Source organism: Spermophilus citellus (assembly GCF_964194105.1).
Source record: "Spermophilus citellus genome assembly, chromosome: 18".
Classification (NCBI taxonomy): Eukaryota; Metazoa; Chordata; class Mammalia; order Rodentia; family Sciuridae; genus Spermophilus; species Spermophilus citellus.
The window spans coordinates 57,503,379-57,528,947 of NC_138200.1; the positions used below are offsets into that span (position 1 = coordinate 57,503,379).

Below are 25,569 nucleotides of genomic sequence, written 5' to 3' on the forward strand. Positions count from 1 at the left end.
TTCCATGACACATTTTTGGTTTTGACTGCTCTAAGTTGAGTTTCAGATAAACTAAAGTTACTAGATTAGTTCAGCAGAATCAGTGTTCTTTATAGGAGGGGTCAGGTGAAGATACATCATTTATATAGCCCACAGTAGTGTTCTGACCTATTAGCAGGACTTTAATAAAATCAATCTAGGGGCTGGCAAACACCACATTATAACAGAAATAATTTTGAGGCTGCTTCACATTGTAAGGGCAAGTACTTTTTGGCAAAACTTCTGTTTCAGCTAATAATAGTATGTGAACTATAGTAGCTAAAAACCAGGGATCAAAAACCCTTCCCAATGCATGTTTTACTGCCTAGACCAAGAATCCACAGGGTACAGGTTCAATTTCCAAATCATAAATACTAGTGAAGAAGTCACTTGGTTTTTTTTGTTGTTGTTGTTTTGTTTTTCCCCATACTGGGGACTGAACCCCAGTATGGGAAAAATTTATATTTCTCATACATGCTAGGCAAGTGCTCTAACACTAAACTACAATGCCACCCCCTATTTAAAATTTTATTTTGAGGAGCTAGGTTGTAGCTCAGTGGTAGAGTGTTTACCACATATAGATAAATTAATAAATAATAAAATGAAAGTCTCATTGACAACTAAAAATAAATAAATATATTTTTTAAAAAACTTATATTGCCCAGGCTGACTTCAAACTTGCAATCCTTTTGCATCAGTCTCCCAAGTAGCTGGGATTACAGGTGTGTGCCACTGCACACAGCTGATACTTGGTTTTTGGTTATTTTGATATTATTATCAACATATATCAAAAGCTTTGGGAACATCTTATAAAACAGTTTTAAAAGACTAGGCATTATTCATGATCATAAAATGAAAAAGGTTAGAGGTGTTCCTGAAGTAGAGGTCTTAAAACCAATCTCCACATGACTCTAAGCTTGGAAATTTTAATACAGCTCTTAGTTTTGACTGAAATTTTCTGTCATGTAATTACTAAAACATAATATCTTAAAAGCTATGTCAGAAGAAATTAAAGCCAATTCTAACAGGCAATAATTTGCAGTCTTTTGCTTGAACAAAGGGGAAAAAATAGGATTCCAGAAGCTAGACCATACAACTTTTGACTCACATGCAAAAGAATGGGAGGTAAGGAGAAGGCATGCCTGGGTTTGTACTTTTACCTCTAACCAAAGTACCAGATTGCTCAGACATAAGAAGATGCTCAGTCAATTTAAACAGGGTCATACTTTGGCTTGACAGTTCAGGTAGAAAAGCAATGACTGGATGTCTAAAAGATGCTTTTCATCACAAATTTCCTCAAAATATCTATTATCCTATGAATACCAAGTACACTGTTACATCTACCCTTTCCAATCTCCAGCTTAGAAAGACCTGCAGCATAGCAGATACTCTTTTATGTCCTAGGGAGATTATAGATTAAAAGTTGGTATTCAGTACAAAGCCAACCTTTTAATTATAAGTTAAATGACTTAGGAACTATAAATATCCACGTTGCCTTTTTCTAGGGGTTTCAAATTTCATGAAGAATGTTACTTCATATCTCAGTGAAGAATGTCCTAGGATATGAAAACATGTCTCTAGGTCTCAGTTCAGTAGGACTTCTATCTGTCTTAATACTGCTGAAACATCCTACAGAAGGAAATGCTTCATTCTACTCCCTTGCCTTAAGGATTTAAGGGTTGACAAGCAGTTCACTCTCAAGGATAAAGAGAGAGCCATCCAGATGATTTCAATTTCACTATACTCAAAGTACCTGGTATTTATCTTGTCTTAGCACAGTCCTGAATATACTCTCCAGATCCTAATTTTTCGGTGTACATCTGAAATGGTCAACTCCAAGACAGAGTGTGAAGCTACAATTTGCTAGCTACAGCCTAAGTCAGTTTATCAAATGACAAATTAGTTAAGTTTTCCAAAATCTGTGGGGGAAAGTGGAGAAATTGATTCCTGCCTCAAACCAGCTGATACACAAGCAAATGGGTGTACATCATTATAATGCACATCAACACCCAACTGCAAAGTTACACTGAGAGACATCATTAGGGCAGCCTCAATATTTTATGCAGGTCCCTCTCCCTAGTTAAACTATAAGGCCCCAGAGTAGACCCTAGCAGTAGGTACACACCTGTGGTGATCAGCACCTTCACCAGCCACCTGTGGAAGAGAAAAAAAGGCTTGGTATTGGTAGTATGCATCACCAAGTACCAGCCAAGGTTAGTATTTGCCTGAAGACTGCAGCATGTGTGGACAGAGGAATGCTCAATAGTAAGTTGGGATATCTGGAAAGAAAATGAAGAAAGAGAACCTGACCTATTTCTGTGGGTGACTGTCCAAATTATAGTATCTAAAGAGCAAAATTTAGCAGAAAATAGTCTTTCCCAGGGCTTTGAGATTTAATAGAAGAGGAAATTCAAGTTCCATCATACAATATACTACTTATCACTAACTTAGCAAATGTTTTCTCTTCACAAACTTTTCATAATCTCAAACACACAACCATTCCCTCTCCTCTAACCCCTTCTGGCAACACCGCTGTGCCTATCATAAATCAAAGCATACAATGGTTTTGCTTACTTGTTTTCTTTTATATTTTATTTTTTGTAGTGCTGGATATTGAACCTAGGGTATTGCAGGTGCTAGACAAATACTCTACCACTGAGCTACCCCAGCTCCCTCATTATCATTTGTAGACAGAAAGTCCTTTGAGGCAGGAATTCCATGTTAATTACTCTAAACATATGGTAGGATCTTAAATGACCATAGGATAAAACTACAGAACTTATCCTAAAAGAAACTAGCAAGATTCACATACTCGGCAGGGTGTGGAGGCGCATGCCTGTAATCCCAGCGGCTCAGGAGGCTGAGACTGGAGGACCTGGGTTCAAAGCCAGCCTCAGCAATGATGAGGCACTAAGCAACTCAGTGAGACCCTGTCTCTAAATAAAACACAAAATAGGGCTGGGGATGTGGCCCAGTGGCTGAGTGTCCCTGAATTCAATCCCTAGTACCAAAATCATCATCATCATCATCATCATCCATATACTCCCACCAGTGTTGATCAAAATGAGAACTGGTCTAGAATTCAGGACCCATTTCTGCTCCTATTACTTGTTATCTTGAGAGTTAACCCTTGGGACTTACTGCCTCCTTCATAAAATGAGAAGTAACTTTTCTGTAAACCTAAATCTGGTTTAAAAATTCATCCAAAAAGTTTAAGGAAAATGAGGGGGCATACTAGGTTTTATCTAAAAGTATCTTTCTAATTCAAATAGTCTAGACAATTTTAAAGAGCCATGATATCAACAAGCCACGAAACAAAGGGACATCAATACCAACCAACTTCTTAATATAAACATCTATAAAACACAGAAATCTTTTAAAAACAATTATCCAGTAATTATTTTTCCAGCTAAAATGGGCCTAGAATCCCCCCATTTTTTATTTCCCCTTTCAACTCAACGTGATTCCAACAGATATAATGAAAACAAAATCTACAAAAGTGTGCAGTAATCTAACAGAAAGAGATTTACCTCCTACACATTTCCCAGCTCTCTTAAACTTATTCCATACAACTAGAACATCTAACCTGAAGCAGAATTACAGCTGTTTTCTAGAAAAAGCTCTGTCTGCTGGCCAGGGTGACCTTACTCACCAGCCCCACATTCCTGAGGAAAAAGAGGAAAATGAGGTCTCAGAACAGAAATGACCCAGAGCTCCAAAGCGAACCAAAGGGAAAAATAAGTGAGTTCTACTTCTGTGGGGCTGAAATCCAGTTGTGATGAGACTTCCCTGCTACTGGAGTTCCATGCATTTTCACATTACTTTTAAGGTTTTAGAATGAGGTAACCACTTTAACCTAGGAACTCAACTTCCTCTCCTTCCCTACTCCTTCTTTTCCACTCACTCTAATGTTCTGATTTTAATCAACCAATCTCTGCTTTCCTTAAGCACAAGTAGAACTAACCAACTAATAACTTCCCCAAATATCTCAATTTCTAGAATACCACCTTGAATTTCACTGTGGTTTCAGCACAATAAGACAGCACAGCTGACGAAAAATGAATAAGCAACAACTTTTCCTCAACTCACACCTCTTATAGAGATGGAACCAATGCCTTTATTTAAAAAAAAAAAAAACTCATGAAAACTATGATACTAAAATATTTACATAACTAAAACCAACAGCTGCCCTATGTCCCCTTACCCACTTGCACAAACAGTAGTAGTAGATGAAGGCAAACTAACTGGAAGAGCCTCAAAAATATGGTATTGGGTCAAAAGTTTCTGGTATAAGATACTAAATGAGATTATATAGAAATATTATAAATGAAGTCTCTTAAGTCTTCTATGTCAGTGCCTCCCAGGCCCTAATTTTGACTACAGAGAAAGGGATGCTTACCTTCAATGTGCCGACGTACTGTCCAGACAGCATTGGGATTACCAGGTAGCTCAGAAACAGCCATTTCCGACACCTGACAGGAAAGGAGGCAAGTACAGATCCAGTGAGCATGGAACTCAGCTACTTGCTTACTATGCTAAATAATAAGGTCCTAAAAGCAAAAGAAGTGTTCACACTGCGCACTAGATTAAAAGGATGGGAACATCCAGTGAAGAAAAGAATCTAAGGTCAAAAAGGTTAGAAATGCTAGTAGTCAGCTGGGCACAGTGGTACACAACTGTAATCCCTACAACTCAGGAGGTTGAGGTAGGAGGATCACGAGTTCAAAACCAGTCTCAGAAATTTAGTGAGGCCCCTTATAAGCAGCTTAGCAAGATCCTATCTCTTAATAAAATATACAAAAGGGCTGGGGATGTGGCTCAGTGTTTAAGCACTACTGGGTTCATTCAATCCCTAGTACAAAAAAAAAAAAAAAAAAATACCACTAAAATAGCAGTCCCAATGACATACTTTAGCAAAAAGTCACAGAATGTCTTAGAGAATACAGTTGTTACAGCCAAAACAACATACTTCCTTTGGAATGGCAATAACCATTGGGAATGAAAGAGGCCAAGGCCACCTAAATTAGCACCTCTTTTCTTTCCCTAGCTCCCATAAGGCCAAATACCATCTCTCTATGAACCCATTCAAATATTACTTCATAGAGAAATTATTCCCTTACCTTCTTATCTGGCAATCATCTCTCCCTCATAGAAATCAATCACCACCTTAGGGCAGTAACTGTTTTGTCTTTCATACTAGACTCAAATGTCATATACATTCTCAAACATGATGAAATATCCCAGATAAACTAAAATGATGTAGAGGGGAAACTGGCTATACTATCCTTGCAATTTATATGTAAAAGTAAAATCATTCTAAAATAAGTTTATTGTTTTTAAATGATCCAGAGACAACAAAGTAGACTTCAGAATTTCATCATCAATAAAAATAAGTACCCAAGGGTGCAGGGATAGAATTTCAGTGGAGTAGACAAAGGGGAATGAAGGAAGGGAGGGAGAATGGGAAAAGGAATAACAGTGGATTAAATCTGACTTTCCTATGTACATACATGTATGTACACACATGTATGTACACATAGGAATATGACAGTGAATCTCACCATCATGTATGACTACAATTTTTTAATTATTGTGGTTGTAGACAGACATAATATCTTTATTCATTTATTTTTATGTGGTGTTGAGGTTCCTCACACATGTGAGGCAAGCACTCTTAAAACTGAGCTACAGCTACAGCCAAGAAAGTAATTTTTAAAAAATAAATAACTGTGGTAAATGGCAGAAATAGAATGAGGGGAGTGAGGAAGGGAAGAGGAAGGAAAGATATTGGGGACTAAATTACAACAAGATATATTCCATGCTTTTAGAAGTATGTCAAAATTGATTCTACTATCATGTATAACTAAAAATAACCAATTAAAAAAATGTTAAGCATGCTATAATGAATACCAAATGTAAAACTGTTAGGTCACCTTACTCAATTGAGTCCCTAATCTATTCACAGAATAAGACATAACAAAGACACAGGAACAAAGCAATGTTCAACAATTTAAAAATATTTTTATATGTAACAAAGATCTGCATATAAAGTCAAAGTGTGGGAGGCAAGAAATTAAAAAACAAATTTTAATTGAGTCCTTAATTTCTTAAACAATACACAAAAATTCCTGTTAATGCATATGTGCCGTTTTTTGTGGAAAGTGCTACTTTTCATCAGTGGCTCACGAGGATTCAGTGAACAGTGAGTAGGTAATCAAGAGATATGGCTCTAAATTGGGTCAAGGTCATTGAAAATGGTGGACTGATGAACATTTTGGCAGTCAAAAAAGATTTTCAAATTTAGCATGCCTGTAATCCCAACTATTCAGCAAGCTGGGACAGGAGGATCTCAAGTTCAAGGCCAACTTGAGCAACTTGATGACACTCTGTCACAAAATAAAATAACAAAAAAAGGTGGGTTGGGGTGGGGGGGGTTAGGGGGGTGGCTAGATTGGTGATAGAGAGCTTTCCTAGCAACTAGCATGTATGAGGCCCTGGGTTCAACTACCCACTACCAAACAAACAAAAACCTGAAATAACATTGCTAATAGCTAACATTTTCTATAGGATACTGTCTTAAACTAAGTGCTTTGCATGCATCATCTCATTTAATTCACAACACTCCTCTAAAGTAAGTACCATTATTAATCCCCTTTACAGAAGATACAAAAGCTTAATTACAGCCATTAAGTGAAAGAGCCAGAAGTCAAAACCAAAGTTATCTCAGTTGTATTGCAATAAAAATGTATAAAAGGCAGGAGACCTCTTGAGAGCAGTAGTTCACTGACTACATGCTCTGAAATCAAACTGTCATAAGAAAGTTTATTTTTCTTCAAACAAGAGCAATTCCAGGGCTCTTGCTAGAATTCCAGGACAATGATAAGACATGGGATTTGAGAAGTTAATTCTCAGAATCCATATCCCTAAAGATCCATCAATAAATAACTTATTTTTAAAAATTCTAATCTATTCACTTTGGTGAAATACTGTAGAAACATAAAAAAACAATATATAACTTAAGAGCATACAGTAACAAGGAATAAATTTAATGATACCAGGGGTTAACGATGCAGCTCAGTGATGATGAGTGTTCAAATCCAGCACGATCCCCCCAAAAAAATCAAAATCAAAATTAAAACTTTGAATAAAAGCCAGGCATGGTGGTGCATGCCTATGATCCCAGGTTTGGGAGGCTGAAGCAGGAGGATCTCAAGTTCAAAGCCAGCCTCAGCAACTTAATGAGGCCCTAAGCAACTTAGCAAGACCCTGTCTCAAAATAAACAAGGGCTGGGGATATGGTTCAGTGCCCCTGGGTTGAATCCCTAGTACCAACAAAGACAAAAGAAAAAGCACAAAACAAAACAAAACCTTTTAATAAAAACTAGAAGAAAACAATTCCATGCAGGTTTTCTAGTCTCTACTACCAAGTCTAAGAACTAGGTAATGTAGACACTCTATAAACTTTAGAAAAATATGGAAAAACATTTTCCCCCCATTCAAACATCATATGTATTTATGACTTCATCAAAGTAATCCCATAAACTGCTTTCCCCATGCTTTCCTTCAAACACTGCTGAGAATCTAGAAATTGCCATCTTACCTCAAGTCCATGCCTTAAGACTCTTAGAGATGACCGAGGTCCTCTACCACAGGCCACATACAACTGTGGAGTATCTTCATTGGCCAGATCAGCTATCTGCAGAGAACAAGGGAAAAAATGTCTACTTATGCTAAGTTTTCAAACACAATTGTCATTCTTAGAGGGACAAACTTCTACTGACCCCGGAATATAAAGAGAAAAAAAGCCCCCATGTTCCAAAAAGTAAACTATTTTTAAGCAGCAAATTTTCCCAAAACTAAAAAAGGGTTACATCAATTCCCAAGTTAAAAAGGGGACTTGGCAGGGGCTGGGGTTGCAGCTCAGTGGTAGAGTGCTTGCCTAGCATGTGTGAGGCACTGGGTTTGCTACTCAGCACACCACATAAAAATAAATACAAAGGTGTTGTGTCCATCTACAACTAGACAAAAATATTTTTAAAGGGGGAGGGAGGGGGCTGGGGACGTGGCTCAAGCGGTAGCGCGCTTGCCTGGCATGCGTGCGGCCCAGGTTCGATCCTCAGCACCACATACCAACAAAGATGTTGTGTCCACCGAGAACCAAAAATAAATATTAAAAATTCTCTCTCTCTCTCTTAAAAAAAAAAAAGGGGGGGGGAGGGAGCGGAGGGGCTGGGGATGTGGCTCAAGCAGTAGCGCGCTCGCCTGGCATGCGTGCGGCCCAGATTCAATCCTCAGCAACACATACAAACAAAGATGTTGTGTCCTCCGAAAACTAAAAAATAAATATTAAAAAAAAGGGGAGGGGGGGGACTTGGCACTTAGTGAAATATAGTATAATGTCCATTCTGAAATGGTTTTCTTCCAATTAAAAATATAGGTAACAAACTACAATGTAATCAAGATGCAACACTGTCATCAATAGAAGCTACATTTATTAAAGTTAATACTCAAAAATGTTATCCCCATCACTACAACAAAATTGTATTTTTCAGACCTGGTGTCAGACTGATATAATCAGTCATAGTACCTACAGGTATTCCTCTGATGTAGCTGACCAGCTATTAGATAATTCTACACCCAATAGCTGCTAGTATTCAGCCACCACATAGGGAAGTCATGTGTTCTCATATTAATATCTGAGACATCTGGCTGCTTTCCAGTACAATTGATTCTTGATTAATATGTAAAAACAGGTGAACCATTGTATTACAGTTTTGCCAAACTGGACAATTCAAATGAAAATTCCTGAACTTTGAACAGCAGGAGACTTTACTGTAATAGATGATCATGTAGGTTCTGAGTACATATACAACCGTCATTTTGTTCTCTGAAAAAATAAATAACTTAGAAGTATGTATTTTTTTCTTTTTGCTGTACTGGGAATCAAACCCAGGGACTCATGTATCCTAGGCACTACACCTCCAGGTCCTAGCTCACCTATTTAAAATGCATCATACTGCTATTTATTTATAAAGCCTTTTTTAAAAAAAGGCATATAGGGGCTGGGGATGTGGCTCAAGCGGTAGCGCGCTCGCTTGGCATGCGTGCGACCCGGGTTCGAACCTCAGCACCACATACCAACAAAGATGTTGTGTCCGCCGAGAACTAAAATAAATAAATTCTCTCTCTCTCTCTCCCCCTTTCCTCTCTCTTTAAAAAAAAAAAAAAAAAAAAAAAAAAAAAAGGCATATATATTACTTTTCACAACTCCAACAGTGGGCCAGGTATGGTGATACACACCTATAATCCTGGTGGCTGAGGAGATCGAGTTGTAAAGATCCCAATTTCAAGGACAGTTTCAACAATTTATTGAGGCCCTAAGCAACTTAGTGACACCCTGTCTCAAAATAAAATTTTTTAAAAAAGGGCTGGTTCCTAAAGGTCACACAAACTAGCAATCTAAGGCACAACAACACGGTAAGATTCCTAGGTGCTACACGTGAGGTCAGTAGTGGGAGACACAATCTCCATCCTGAGCCTCTTCACTTTTTTCCTCAAAGATATGATTAAAAATTTGTAAAAATACGAAAAAGGGCTGGTGATGTGGCTTAGTGGTTAAGTGAACCTGAGTTCAATCCTGCTGTGCCCTAGATCGCTGGAGTTTGTGTGACCTTTAGGAACCAGCCCTTTTTTAAATAATTTTTGAGACAGGGTGTCACTAAGTTGCTGGATACAGTGGCACACACCTGTGATCCCAGAGGTTTGGGAAGCTGAGGCAGGAGAATTGCAAGTTCTAGGCAGCCTCAGCAACTTAGCAAGGCCCAAAGCAACTAAGCAAAATCCTGTCTCAAAATAAAAGATAAGATGGGCTTGAGGGACTGAGGTTGTGGCTCAGTAGTAGAGCGCTAGCCTAGCACATGTGAGGCACCAGGTTCAATCCAGCACCACATAAAGATTAAAATAAAGATATTGTGTCCAACTACAACTAAAAAAAATATTTTTTTTTAAAAAATTGGCTTGAGGATGTGATTCAGTGATTAAGTGCCACTGGGTTCAATCCCTGACCGCCCCCCCCAAAAATACAAACAAAACCCTGTTGCTGAATGATTCCAGAGTCTCTGAAGTTCTTTTAAAGAGAAACTATATTAAAATTAGGTATGTACAGCTATAAGCAGACTTCTACGTGAAAAAAGGTCAAGTCAGAAATACTGTGTAGCACATAAACCCATTCACTTCAAAAACAAAAAAGATGTAACCACACAACATACATATAATTGCAGATGCAGAGAAAATACTTGGAAGCCACCACAAGAAGTTGCTAATAGTAATGGGCTCCATGGAGTTCCAGTTTCAGAAGACTTGGAGGGGCAGGACTTTAAAACCTTTTATACAGTTTGAATATGTACACTGAAAAAGATTTACTAAAAAATAAAGCTGGGAGTGGTGGCGCACTACTATGATCCCAGCAACTCGGGAGGCTGAGGCAGGAGAATGAGGAGTTCAAAGCCCACCTCAGCAACTTGGCGAGACCCTAAGTAACTCAGTGAGACCCTGTCTCTAAATACAATACAAAAAAGGGCTGGGGATGTGGCTTAGTGGTTAAGTGACCCTAAGTTCAATCCCCAGTACCCAAAAACAAACAAACAACAACAACAAAAAAAAGAACCCTGAAGATTTATTAATAGTTTTCAGTTCCTAAACCTATCGTTAACTGCTTCACCTTTATATATTGATTCCATAGTTATATGGTTCTTAGACTACACCTTAATTTAACTTAAGGAAAACTTTAAACTTATTACACTTGATATTCAAATCAGCTGGCTAGCATTGTGCATCATGGAGGTAACTGGAAAGGCCCACACCTGGCAAAATAGAATGGGAGAAAGGCTGTCCAGTTCATCCACCAATACAAGGTTTTTGAGTGGTCTTGGTTGAAAGAAGAATGTATCTCCTTCTTCCAGAGGCATAGCAGATGAAAACTCAGGTTCTTCATCATCATCTCCAAGATGTGCAATTTGATATAAGTAACTAGGAAGATGCAAAGAAAGACTTTAGTTAAAAGACTCAAGACAATGTCTGATTATCATATAAATAGCTAGTGCTATTTAATTATACTAAAAAAAATTTACTGTTATTGCTTGTAGGTGTAATGTGGTTTTTTAAAACTTTTTTAGTTGTAGATGGACACAATATCTTTATTTATTTATATTTGTATGTGGTGCTGAGGATCGAACCCAGGGCCTCATGCACGTGAGGCGAGCGCTCAGCCACTGAACTATAGCCCCAGCCTCAGGTGTAATGTTAAAGTATGCTATCTGGAATTCATTTCAAAGCTAAAGAACAGAATTTCCCCAAGGTATAAATAAAACAAGACTGGTCAAGAATCTGGGCTGAAACTGAGTGATGGGCACAATAGGTTCATTATACTATTCTCTCCTGTATAAGAAAATTTCTGTAATAAACAAAAAATGAAAACTTTAAGTGAAAAAAGAATGAGACCATTCTTTAAAATTAAATGTAAATACTAGAAATAAAAAATATGCAAATAAATATAGCAAAATGTTAAACTGTTCTGGGATAATACAATAGTGGGTTATTTGCTTTTTTCATCATTTTCCAAAACTTTCCACATTACTAGAATAAATTAACAGGTATGGTAATAATCAACATTTACTAAATGGTTACAACACAAAAGTACTCAGCGCTAGCTGGGTGAGGTAGTGTGCACCTATAATTCCAGAGCTGGGGAAGCTGAGGCAGAAAGATTGAGAGTTTGAGGCCAGCCTCAGCAATTTAACGAGGCTCTAAGCAACCCTGTCTCAAAAATAAAAAACAAAAAGGGTTGGGGATGTAGCTCAGTAATAAAATGGCTCTGGGTTTAATCCCTAGTATCCCCCCCCCCCGTCACCAAATACTTAAGTGCTTGGCAGAAGTATTCTTATTAAATATCTACAAAACCCAATAAGAGGGCTGTGGTTGTGGCTCAGTGGTAGAGCGCTTGCCTAGCATGAGGGTTCAATCCTCATCACCATATAAATAAATAAATAAATAAATAAAATAAAGGTATTGGGGCTGGGGATGTGGCTCAGCGGTAGCACGCTCGCCTGGTATGCGTGCGGCCCAGGTTTGATCCTCAGCACCACATACAAACAAAGATGTTGTGTCCGCCGATAACTAAAAAATAAAATATTAAAAAAATTCTCTCTCTCTCTCTCTCTCTCTCCCTCTCTCTTTAAAAAAAAATAAATAAAATAAAATAAAGGTATTGTGTCCATCTACAACTAAAAAAAAAAAAAAAAAAAAAAAGTTACCAGGGGTTGGAGGAACAGGAACATGAACTTATTGGTTAACAGGCACAGAATTTCTGTCTTGGGTGATAAGAAAATTTTGGAAAGAAAATAAAGGTTGCACAGCATTGTAAAATAAAATTAATATCAGTGAATTTGAACAATTAAAAAATGATTAGCTGGACATGATATGCACACTTATAATCCAAGCTACTCATGAGTCAGGAGGATTTCAAGTTTGAAGCCAGCTTGGGCAACTCAGCAACTCTATCTCAAAATAAAAATGTCTGAGGATGTAGTTAGTCCAGTGATAGAAAGCTTGCCTACATTTGCAAGGCCCTGGTTCAATCCTCAGTACCACCAGGGGACAGGGAAAAAGTTATAAAATGGTACATAATACGTGGTGACATTATGTAAAAATATCTGAATTGAACACACACAGAGGATATAGAAAAATGTTATCTGTGGATTAAAGGATTAAAAGCAATGTTTGTATACTCATCCTCACTTCTACAATAAATATTTCTTGCACAAAAAAGTAAAACGTTGGGCTGGAGTTGTAGCTCAGTGGTAGAGCACTTGCCTAGCATGTGCGAGGCACTGGGTTCAATTCTCAGTACCACAAATAAATAAAATAAAGATATTGTGTCCATCTACAGCTAAAAATTTAAAAAAAAAAAAAAAAAAAAAGTAAAAACTTGGAAATGGATGAAAACATTAACAGGCCAAATGTGAAAAGTGAAATGGTACAGTTAACCCCTCCACCCATGGGTTCCCTGCATCTTTAGAGTCAACCAACAAATCAAAAATATCCAAACGAGGGGGCTAGGGTTAAAGCTTAGTGGAAGTGAGCTTGCCTGGCATGGGTGAGGCCCTGGATTTGATCCTCAGCACCACATAAACATAAATAAAGTTTAAATTCTTAAAAAAGAAAAAGAATTCCAAATGAAAGGGTAAACCCTCAGTAACAGTGAGCCCATGACTCAAAATAAAACATTAAAAGGATTAGGGATAGAGCTCAATGGTAAAGCATCCCTGAGTTCAATCTCTAGTACTCTCCCCAACAAAATCCCTTACTTAGTTAAGTAATTCAATAAATATTCAATGTAATATACAACAAAAAGCTCAGAAAAGATGTGACTTTTAAAGATATTTCTGTAGACACTGATTAAGTACTGATTGAAGCCATCAAAGTAAAGAAGCAAACAGAATAAATGTAAAGAGGAAAGGAGGGCAATCCTTAGGTGTGGTGGTGCACAACTGTAATCCCAGAGGCTCAGAAAGCTGCGGCAGGAGGATCAAAAGTTCAAAGTCAGCCTCTGTAACTTACAGAGACCCTATCTCAAAATAAAAAAAATGAAAAAAGGCAGGGGATGTGGTGGATCCACACACAGTAGTTACACACTCTGGGTTCAATCCCTTGCACAAAAAAAAAAAAAAAAAAAACTCAAATATTCTAATAAAACCAAATAAAATAAAAACTAAAATACTCTTGTGAAAAGCTCCACAACCTTGATATACACCTCCCTCCTGCCAATTTTTATAGTAACCAAGGCAAACCAAGTTAATAAAAGGATTACTCACTGGTTTCCAAATTCTGATGCTACAAAAAGGAAGCCTGTTTTCAACACACACATGGCAGCAGCAACAGGCACAGTATCAAAATACTTCAGCCGGATCTCAGTTACCTGGAGTGAAAAGAAAAAAGATTCTACTGTATAGGCAAGTGAAGTTTGGCATAGAAGTCCAATACTACTATAAAACAGCATAAACTGAGTAGTAAATAAAATACCGTCCCCAGTATCTAACCAGGAATGAACAAGCTACAGCTCAAAAGCCAGCCGTGATTTTTGTTTAAAGTGACACTGCCGAATCTCATTACACACTAGACCAGGTACTTACTAACTAGAGTAGGAAAACATTCATATACAAGCCTAAGGTATCCTAAATTTCCAACTTTCTAACTTGTAAAATATTAACTATCTTACCCACCTCATTTCAAGAGAGCAGCTACAATGAATAAATGGTTTGTAAAGCTTTATAAACCTTAAATATATATACATAGGATTTTTTAATGAGGTTATTTAGTTACATTAAAATAATATGTACAAACTTTCATCAAAAAAAGTACAAGTGTATTTATTGTTTTGTTTCATTCCCCCCCCCCCCATCAATGGTCTACTCACCATATCTTCATCTGTTTCCAAAGTAATCTTGAAGATATCACCCTGCTCAGTTTGGGCCAAAAAGAAGAACATTGATTTGGTCTTATGGGTGGCAGAACAAACGAAAATCATTCCTCTTTCAGGATCATCCAGGTCATTCTAGCAAAGTCAAGCACACAATATGTTAGAAATGGCTACTTCTTATTTTTGGAACTCAGCACCCTACTCTTACCAAGTGTGGCTACGTTGCTGAGGTTGGTTTCAAACTTACAGTCCTCCAGCCTGAGCCACCCAGGTAGCTAGGATTATAGGCCTATGACCCCATGCACAGCTGGGTTTTTTTTTTTTTTTATTTGCTTTATTTATGTCTCCAACATTTTGTATTTCTTAGAATAAACTCTTTGTGAAGTTTTATACTTCTTTGTTGCCTCAAAGCAAGCATAGTGTCTGAGATAGGCAGGTGCTCACTAAATGTAAGAGCAACTAACTTTCCATGACTGATGAAGATTAAATTTCTTTTCAGGGGTAAGGAGAGAGAATTTAATAACTGATCCAGGAGAAAGATCAATAACAAAACCACAGGATGAAAAGATAAAAAGGTTGAGGAAGGAGGACTGAAAAGATCATAAGTTCAAGATCAAAACTCCAGCAACTTAGCAAGACCCTGTCTCGACATTAAAAATAAAAAGAACTGGGAATGTAGCTCAGTGGTAGAGCACCCTGGGTTTTCCCCACAGGGAAAATATCTCAAAAAGACCACCACTAGATTCTATACTAATTACAGGAAAAAAAAGGTACCATTAGGAAGAGAGTGGGTGGATACCATCTTAATTAAGCAATCAATTTGGCATGAAAAATGAGACAATACAATATTATGTAGGCATATGTGACACAGTGAGAAATAAACATCACCATCTATATAATAACCCTAGCAAAAATATTAGCCTGAATATAATCATTTAAAAAAAAATAGAATAAGGGACAAACTTTAAGAAAATTAGCCAATTTGAGTTCTTCTTTTCCCTTATAGAAGAAAAAGTATGCCCTAATCTCCACCATGTGAGATTAGGCCCCAACTTCCTTAGTAAGACTCCTGTGGCCCAAGAATTAAAATCAACAATCAATAAATGAAATGGACTCAAACTAAAAAGTTTCTTAGCAAAAGAAACAATCTGTGAGTGAATAGAGAGCCTACATATTGGGAGCAAATTTTTACCCCTCACACATCAGATACAGCATTAATCTCTAGGGTATATAAAGAACTCAAATAGCTAAGCACCAAAAAAACAAATAACCAAATCAATAAATGGACCAAGGACCTGAATAGACACTCCTCAGAAGAGGATATACAATCAATCAACAAATATATGAAAAAATGTTCATCATCACTAGCAGTTAGAGAAATGCAAATCAAAACCACTCTAACATTTCATCTCACTCCAGTCAAAATGGCCACTATTATGAAGACAAACAACAGTAAGTGTTGGTGAGGATGTGGGGGAAAAGGTACACTCATAGACTGCTGGTGGGACTGCAAATTGGTGTAGCCAATATGGAAAGCAGTATGAAGATTTCTTGGAAAACTGGGAATGAAACCACCATTTGACCCAGCTATCCCTCTCCTTGGTCTATACCCAAATGACTTAACTACACATCAATGTTTATAGCAGCACAATTCACAATAGCTAAACTGTGGAACCAACCTAGATGCCCTTCAGTAGAAGAATAGATTAAAAAAAAAAGTGGTATATACACACAATGGAATATTACTCAGCAATAAAAGAGAATAAAATCATGGCATTAGCAGGTAAATGGATGGAATTAGAGAAGATAATGCTAAGTGAAGTTAGCCAATCCCAAAAAATCAAATGCTGAATGTTTTCTTTGATATAAGGAACCTGATTCATAGTGGGATAGGGAGAGGGAGCACGGAAGGAATAAACGCACTCTAGGTAGGGCAGAGGGGCTGGAGGGGAATGGAGGGGGCATGAGGTTATTAATGATGGTGGAATGTGAGGATCATTATTATCCAAAGAACAGGTATGAAGACACAAATTGCTGTGAATATACTTTGCATACAACCAGAGATATGAAAAATTGTGTAATAAGAATTGTAATACATTCTGATGTCATATATAAATAAAAAAATAATAAAAAAGAAAATTAGCCAAGATTCACAAAAATGTAATTATCATAAAAAAACAAAACAAAGGTGAGAGAAAATGTCCTAAGTTTAAAAAGAGTAAAGGCAAATTATGAAGGGGACATTTTAGAACAAAGGAAATCTGAATATGTACTATACCTAAGCTAACTGTATTACACGAAAATATTAAAATTTCTTGGATGTGATATTAGCACTGTGGTTATATAAGACAATGTCTGTTTTCAGAAGACACATCCTCGAAGACTATATTTGGAATTAAGTGTCATGACACTTGCAACTTATTTTCAAATAGGTTAGCCTGGAAAAAGTGTACATATCATAAGAAAAGGTGTACAGATATATCATAAGAAAAGGTAAATGTAGTTAAGGTATTAGTAATTAGTGAATCTAATGAAGGACATATGGGAATTCACTGTTCTTTTGGTTTTTGTTTTGTGTTTTGGTTTTTGGGTACATTAAACCCATGGGCACTTAACATTGGGTCGTATCCCAAGCCCTCTTTATTTATTTTTTTTCTGAGACAACGCCTCATTAAGTTATTTAGGAGGCTGGCTTGTAACACCTCAGAAGTCATTGGGATTACAGGCATACGCTACTGCATCTGGTTGTTCTATTGTTTTAAAATATTCTATATGTTGGGAGTTTTTCAAAATAAAATGTTGGTGGGGGGGACAGAAACAGAACAAAAGATAATCTATTTCCAACAAATGTTTGGATTTTTCAAACTAGAAATTTTCAGGAATTTCAAATTTACAATTACCCACAGATTCCTATGAAATAAACATTTAATTTTTTTCCTACCCTTCAAACAATGTTTAGCTTTTACTGAAACTTGTTACCAGCTTTATTAAAAATAACATTTACAAGGGCTGGGATTGTGGCTCAGCAGTAGAGCACTCACCCAGAATATGAAAGACCCTGAGTTCAATCCTCAGCACCACATAAAAATAAAGATATCATGTCCAACTAAAAAAAAAAAAAAAAAAAAACACACACACACACAAAAAACTTAAAACTTGATAGGATATAAACTAAGAGACTACACTGTAGTCTTAAAAGCTGAATTCATTTCACAAATAATCTTTCTTCTTATGGTAAACAAAGGCCTTACCCGTCTCCTGGGAATTGGACACCGTATATCCGGTTGGTCACCAAAGTTCTTGTAGGTGATATAGTTCTCAGAGCAGATCAACACTCCACTTGGACCATCTGATCCTCCTGGAACTGTCAAGAAAAAAATAAAACTTAGCAGTTATTTGATTTACCCACGAATTACTTTCACTTTCAACTGTTTCTCTCTTTCACAGCTTGATGATGACAGTATACCTGAAGCAAAGAAACGTTCCAAGTGTTTCTCCCTTATGAACATACTAGATAAGGATGGAGCAGTTTGTGTTTATGTGAAAGGTTTGGTTGATCTTAGCCTTAATAATGCATCTAAATTTCTATATTCAAACCTAGAATTCAGTACTCATATTTAGATCTATAATATAATTAACTACTGGATATGGATATCCCACAGTATTTCAAAAGTACAGCATGCTCATAAATAAACTTAATTTCCTTCCCAAACCTATTTCACCTCCTGGGTTCTCTACCTGAGATTGCCACCACTGAACAACAGACTATTCCAGAAACCTGGGTGTCATCCTGTAGTTCTCTTCCCTTTCACAGCCTTACTGATTCTACCTCCTTAGTAGCTCTCATGCTGCTAATATCTGTTAGTGAAAGAACTCCCTGTCAGTTTTCGGGCTTACAGTGTTAATATCCTCTATTCTATTAGGCAAAATGTAAGCAGTTATCTTTCTAAACTGTCCATCTTTATTAGATGTCCTCCTGAGCTTGAAATATTATTCCCCTGCTTGAAATACTTCAGAAAATACCACTTCACCACTATCCCTCTCCCAGCCCTTTAACTCTAATAACCCAATCCCAATAAGCTTTCCATTCTTAAAGTGTGTTCTTGGTGAATGCTGCAACAGAAACTCCCTCAGATCTCAGTTCAGACCTACTCTTCAGGTCTTAGCTCAAGTTCTTCAGAAAGCTTTCTCTTACACATTCCCTCCCATTCCCTAGGTCAGGGACCCACTCCTCTACGTTATCATGACAACAGGCACAAAATCTGGCAATTTTTTGTTGTTGTTGTTGATGTTGTATTTACCACTAGACTCAATCCTGTAGGAAGGGAAATACCACATCCAATTTTCACCACTACAGTCCCAGGACCCAGTAATCTGACTTGGCACATACTGACTGATTAAGCTCAATAAAAACTTGTTGAATGGAGCTTGGGGTATAGCTCAGTGGTAGAGTGTTTGCCTGGCATGCTGGAGGTACTGAGTTTCTGGGTTCAACCCCCAGCACCAAAAAAAAAAAAAAAAAAAAAAACAAAACAAAACAAAAAAAAAACAACAACAACAAAGTTCTTATAAGTGAAAGATGTGGTAATATGTTACAGCAAGTGATAAAAGTAGGAATATGTAACTTTCTACAAGATACTAAGAGTTCCCTGAAATTTTTTGAAGGAAATATTCCTGACAATAGCTCTAATTTTATTAATGGATGTTAGTCTTTTCTTTTTTTGGATCAGTTTTGTAACTGATTTTAGTTTTCAAAATCTTCCTATGCATTTTAGTTTTCAAATTCAGACACAGAGCTTTGCCTTGTTGAGTTTGTTCATTTTATCTGTCCTTTCAAAATACGTTTGGGTGAAAAGGAAAAACTGACTACAATCAAATTATCACAGCAACTAGTAGTAATCAATATTTCAAGCTGTGTCCTTTCCTCCCCACTCCCATTAGATTATAAAAGCTACTAAGGAGCTAGATACTTCTCTCCAACAATACTTTTTCTTTTTATCACTGTACTAATTTCTACCCTCAACGAAACATAGAAAAGGTACTCAAGTTTACTACAAATAAATTACTTTTCAAACCTCACTAAGTTTGGGCATCAAATGGATCAAATAAAAGGGACAGAGCAGCTCTGCAAGAAAAGTACCTGTTATAAGGAAGTTGCCATGTTCCTCCAAAGGTTCACTGTATTTTCGGACCACATGATTTAAACCAAGGTCTAGTTCATAGAAAGTAAGTGTCTGCTGAGTATTTGCTGCTGCTTCCCCTGTTGGATCATTGTCTGCTTCCTACAAAGAAGTACAGTAGCATAAAACCAATCAATTAGAAACATAAAACCAAAGAATTTGTATGTAGACTGGGAAAAGACATTAGAATGCCTCATTTTACATAAGAAAACAGAGGGCCACGGTTACAAAGTTCACACTGCTATATAATGATAGAGCTAGAACAAGGACCCATATCTCCAAATTCTGGGTCTCTACGTTCTACCTTCTATTCAAGGCAAAGATGGATATGCTCTGCCTTTCACCATCTTCCTTTGGAAAAAATATCCCAAACAAAGATTCACCTTTTTCATCCAGCTTTCCCCAACAAATACTTTAGCCCATAGGAAGATTGTTTAAATCAGAGCAAAGGCTACTATGTATACAGTCAACTGGTTAAGCTCTGAAACATTCCAGAGAATTTCAGTAAGGTATTTGGAATATGGATATCTGCTAGCAAGACAGATTTACAATGTGAATAAAGAAAACAATTGTAGGAAGACAATGAGGAGACTGGAAGAAATTCAAAGAAGACAAAGAGAAAAAAACAGTCCTCATTACCTCATAATCCATTTCCAGACAAGCAAACATTGGATTTTCAAATCCTACATCTACTCCAACCACATGATATACTAAAGTGTTTGCTTTGTGAGCCTCCAAGGGAGATGAAATGGTAAGTCGGGCTGCAGCATCTCTGTTCAAGATATATACCAACTTCTGTTTCTCAATGGCACCTACAGTTCAAGGAGACAAAACATACCAGATTTCCACATAATGAGACACACAACAGCTCAATTCACATGATGATTACTTTTTAACAGCCGGCATTAAGTCAACAAGTATAGTAACTCAAGATTCTGCATCCCTTCCTAAGGGAATCTTAATATCTGAATAACTCTTCAAAAATATGCCCTATATTTAAGGATACTGGAAAACTAAATAATAACAAAATCTTTTTTTTTTTTTAAATTAGACCTCATGATTTTGTGACTGCTCAGAGAGGGTTGCCCTCTAGAGGCCTGATCAGATACACAGAATTTCCTTCAAAAATTTATCAGAGAAGAGACATGAATGTGAATCATCACTTCAGGCTGATGAGGAAAGCAACCATATTCACTTTCTAAAAACATGTAATATTTCATTACAGTCTTTGCCACAAATAAATTGAAAAACAACTATTTCCAACAGGTGAGAAGTAAAACAGGTACCTTAAGACGTTTCCTATCATTTTAAAAGGAAATAACAACTTAAAAAAAAGGAAATGTAGCTGAATTCAAATAAAATGCCCAACTTCACCCAGGTTAAACAACTGACTGGCACACTGCCAAGATCACAGCATCATTATCCTAAACTGAGCATTTATAAGAATCAAAGATGCACTCTTTTGAGTAAATAAAGCAAGTCACTCACTAATCATAACAGCTCGCCCTTTGGGATCCACAGCTAAAAACTGGCCAGGAACAATTCGGCGACATCCACTTTTGCCAAAAGTTTCTTGGTGAATTTTCTCAAACATATTCTTAGATGGCTGGTATTCCAAGATAACAATCCGACCTGAGTCACTGCCAACTACAATGTAGTCCTTGGTGCCACCTGTCAACCTAAAGGCCATGAGTGACCGGATAACACCAAATACTTCCACAGTGAGGAGGGTATGTACTTTTCCAGTGTTAGGGTCTGGGCGAAGTAGCTCCAAGATCTTCCCACGAGAAACAACAATTTCCTGTTGTTTGGTTCCTAGATCACCAAAAATTAAAGATCATAAACAACCAGAGATAGCCCAATAATAACTTAGCTAATTGAAATGCCACTGAAGATAAATTAAACAAGTTGGGGGGCCCACTGTTTTTGTTTTATTTTTTGTTTGGTATTGGGGATTGATCCCAAAAGTGCCTTACTACTGAGCTACACTCTGAGTCTTTCTATTTTCTTATTCTGAGACAAAGTCTTGCTAAGCTGCTGAGATTGGCCTCAAACTTGTGATCCTTTTGCCTCAGCCTCCCAAGTCAAACTGGGATTACAGTGGTATGTACCACCAAGTCCAGCCACAAGTTGCTTTAAGAACTTGAATCTCAAAAAATTGTCTACACACTCATGAACCTCCTGCATTACTTATGAATTAACTTACAAATGTTCAAATGTAAGCTGGGTATAGTAGCATACACATCCGTGATCCCAGCCACTCGGGAGGCTGAGGCAGGATTCCAAGTTCAAAGCCAGCCTCAGCAATCTGTGAGGCCTTAAGCAATTTAGTAAGCCCCCCGCCCCCCATCTCAAAAGGGGGGGGGGAGGCCTAGGGTTGTAGCTCAGTGGTTCAAGTGCCCAGTATCAAAAAAAAAAAAAAAAAAGTTCAAATCTACAATGGCAAGGTTTTATTTTTATACACATTAATAGCTTATTTTCTGTAACTCCACTATCTGATATTTCTTTTTTTTAAATCTGATATTCAAAATTTCACACAATTGGCCAGGAGTGGTGGCACACAACTATAATCCCTATAACTGGGAGGCTGAGGCAGGGATGTTCAAGGCCAGCCTCAGCAAAAGAACCTGCCTCAAAATAAAAACTAAAAAAGGCTGGGGATGCAGCTCAGTGGCTAAGTGCCCCTGGGTTCATTTCCTGGTAAAAAAGGAAAAAAAAAAAAAAAAGACTTTTTCCCCCACACAATCTGTTTTTAATTTATCTCTCCAAAATTATCCCCCAAGAGTTCAGCTTACTATGTGTGACACAATTTAGGTTGTGAGTAACATCAGCAAATGAGCTGGGTACAGTGGCACTTATCTACAATCCCAGCAACTTGGGAAGCTAAGGACAGGAGGATTGTTTAAGTTTAGGCCAGCCTCAAAAACACAGCAAAGGCCCTTAGCAACTTATAGCCAGACCCTGTCTCAAAAAAGTAAAAAAAGGCTGGGGATGTGGCTCCATGGTAAAGCACCCATGGGTTCAATCCCCAGTACCAAAAACAAAACATCAGTAAATGTTGTTTCTACACACGCAGCAATTTCTATCTAAATTGCACTTCCCCTTCTCTTACACAAAAATTTTAATATACCAAGATAAGGTACAACCTTCCCTTAAAAAGTAAGAATAAAAAAACCTTTTGAATTAACTATTCCCTCTGGTAACACCTTTAGACATTTTTTTTTTGGGGGGGGGGGGGGACCAGGATTGAATCAGGGGCACTTAATCATGGAGCCACGTCCCTAGTCCTTTTTTTATGTTTTTATTAGAGACAGGATGAGTGAGACCTAAACTGCTGAGGCTGGCTTTGAACTTGCAACCCTCCTGCCTCCACCTCCCAAGACCCTGAGATTATAGGCATGTGCCACTGCACCCAGTTAGACATTCTTTTTATCCAATCTGATATCAAATTTAGGATCAAGGATCAAGACTTACACATCTTGTTATGTCTTACAGCAAAATACAATTAACCTGGCACCAAGTAAATAGCACAAGAAATGTGCACTTCTGGAAAAATCATCATACACAGAGCTAAGAAATCCGTCTGGAATTAAATAACAAATAATACACTTCAATTTAATAGAAATCTCATGGATTACAAGCCACATTTGGATTGTTCACATTTACCAACAATTACCTTCTTATAAATGGAAAACATTTGCTCCACAAAATATAAGCAAAATATGTAATGACTCATTTCAATTCACAAAAATAGTAACTGGCTGGAGAACTTACCAGAGAAATTGCCATGAATGGCAAAGCTGATGCCAGTGGCTCGCTGCAAGGTCAAATTGTACAGGAACATGATGGCAACAAAACTAAGCCACTCAGTACTCTAGGACTTGGTAATACCAACAGTCAAGTCAAAGCAAGCTAAGGACACATAAAAACAAAAAAGTAGCTGGGAAATTATTATTTTAACAGATATTTTTGTACAGGAATTCTGATTTGAAGGTAGCAGAACGGGTAGAATAAGGCCTATTGAAAAACAACACTGATAATTAAGAGTGCCTTCTACATACCAGGCACCACTATATACTTCACTTGCAATCTCACAAGAATCCTAAAAAGTATGCAGTTTTATACTAATTTTATAGATAAGGACACTGGGGCTCAGAAATTAAATCAACTGCCTAAGATCATAAAGCCAAGTGGTGAAAGGGAGGAAGCTGGGATATATTCCATCAATGCAACTTTGTTTACTTTTTTGTCAATGTTTATGTAGGTCTATGTTTAATTGTATTCTAATAGGCTTACATTCAAATGGTTAAATTCAAAAAGCACAGCAAAAAACTCCCTCTAATCCATTCCCTAGCCATCCAGTTCTCCCTGGGGGAATCAATTTTATCAAATTATATTATATCCTTCCATATATAGATATATTTATACTGTTCTATCTTCTCTTGTTTAACATAAGGTTGGGAACTATATTTTATATACTCACACTATAGTACAACTGATTTCTTATTATTTAACTACTTTGAGATAGCAATAAAGGGCTTTCTTGTTTTTTATCTGATAGTGGCAAGTATTCCATTTAATGGTTATATTATAATTCATTTAGCCAATACTCCATTAATTAACATTGAGCTTGTTTCAACCTCTTAACTATCACAATCACTGCCACACAGAAAATACTTCATGTTTCATTTATGCATGAGTACATCCCTAAGATTAATTCCTAAAAGTCATAGATTGAAAGGTTCATACATATGAAATTTTGATAGATACTACCAAACTGCTTTTCCAAATAGACCCAACCAATTTACTAGTCCAGCAACATGAGTTCATCTTCCCCATTAATTGGCCAAAGTGATGTTAACATTTCAACCTTTGCTAATCTAAAAGATGAAAATTGGTGTCTTGGTATAGTTTTCATTTTCATCTCTTACATAGCTCTATACATGAGAAGCATTCCCTTGTGTGTGTGTGTGTGTGTGTGTGTGTGTGTGTGTGTGGGGTGGTGGTGGTGATTTGGGGATGGAACCCATACTAACTATATAAAAGGAAACATTAACAGCCAAACATGCTACCACTGAGCTACATCCCCAGCCTGATGAGAAGTTATAATTTAACATCTGAACCTAATCACCATCAAACACTAAAAGCAAATTGAATTCCTGCAACACCGGAAGTAGGCCTCCCTAAAGTGATATAGTTATAAAGAAGGGATTCCTTCTCAGCAGATGACACTGAAAATGGCACAAACTGAGGTATCTCTGCCACACAGAATTACCTAAAACTACACGCATGCATGGAGATCACTAAAAAATAAACTGAATTATCTTTTCCCCTATGTAATTAATTAGAAGCGAAAGCAAGGGGTCTTCAGAAATCCAGACACTGGTGTTTGAAAAGAAAAAGAGAAGACTACCACGAACCACTTCTGAAACCCTGAGCAGCTCCCGCCAGGCTTGCTTGCTTTCTTTGTAGCTGATCAGGAGAATCTAGCCAATTTCCCCCATTTCCTTTTAACAGATGCCATCCACTACAAACGTAGTTGGATCGAAGTTCTCCAACTACATTTTTATCTTGGGTAACCGAGGAAGGCACTTTCTGGAGGCAGATCAGCCCAGTAGCACAGAAACTACATAACAGGAAACATTAACAGCCCAAACCTGGGAAGTTCAGCAACCCTCCCCATGCCTATCTCCTCTCTGCGATCACTACAAGAAGCCAGTGTGATGGCTCACTCCATCCTCCTCCGCGTTTCAAGGGAACATCGCCGCATTTGGGCTCCCAAGTCTCCAAAATACTGACTATTGTCCCTCATTTTGCACACGACAAACAGGCTGAGAGGACGAAACAAGTTGCCTAACTACCAAAACGCACTAAAACCAGAGAACTAGCTCCAAC

The 25,569-nt window shown here is 37.4% G+C and overlaps 1 protein-coding gene across 2 annotated transcripts in view; it reads right to left on the reverse strand.

Moving 5' to 3' along the window:
• Positions 1-25,569, reverse strand: part of SF3B3 (splicing factor 3b subunit 3) — a 47,593-nt gene that overhangs the window by 21,565 nt on the left and 459 nt on the right. For both annotated transcript variants that reach the window (XM_081275013.1, XM_081275014.1), the window contains exons 2-11: positions 23,449-23,586; positions 21,163-21,489; positions 20,314-20,486; positions 19,635-19,776; positions 17,746-17,858; positions 14,492-14,629; positions 13,890-13,993; positions 10,881-11,046; positions 7,619-7,714; positions 4,418-4,490 (exon numbers count right to left, since the gene is read on the reverse strand). In XM_081275013.1, the coding sequence (XP_081131139.1) occupies positions 4,418-4,490; positions 7,619-7,714; positions 10,881-11,046; positions 13,890-13,993; positions 14,492-14,629; positions 17,746-17,858; positions 19,635-19,776; positions 20,314-20,486; positions 21,163-21,489; positions 23,449-23,518 (1,402 nt within the window). In that variant the 5' untranslated portion in view covers positions 23,519-23,586. The remainder of the gene's footprint in view (positions 1-4,417; positions 4,491-7,618; positions 7,715-10,880; positions 11,047-13,889; positions 13,994-14,491; positions 14,630-17,745; positions 17,859-19,634; positions 19,777-20,313; positions 20,487-21,162; positions 21,490-23,448; positions 23,587-25,569) is intronic.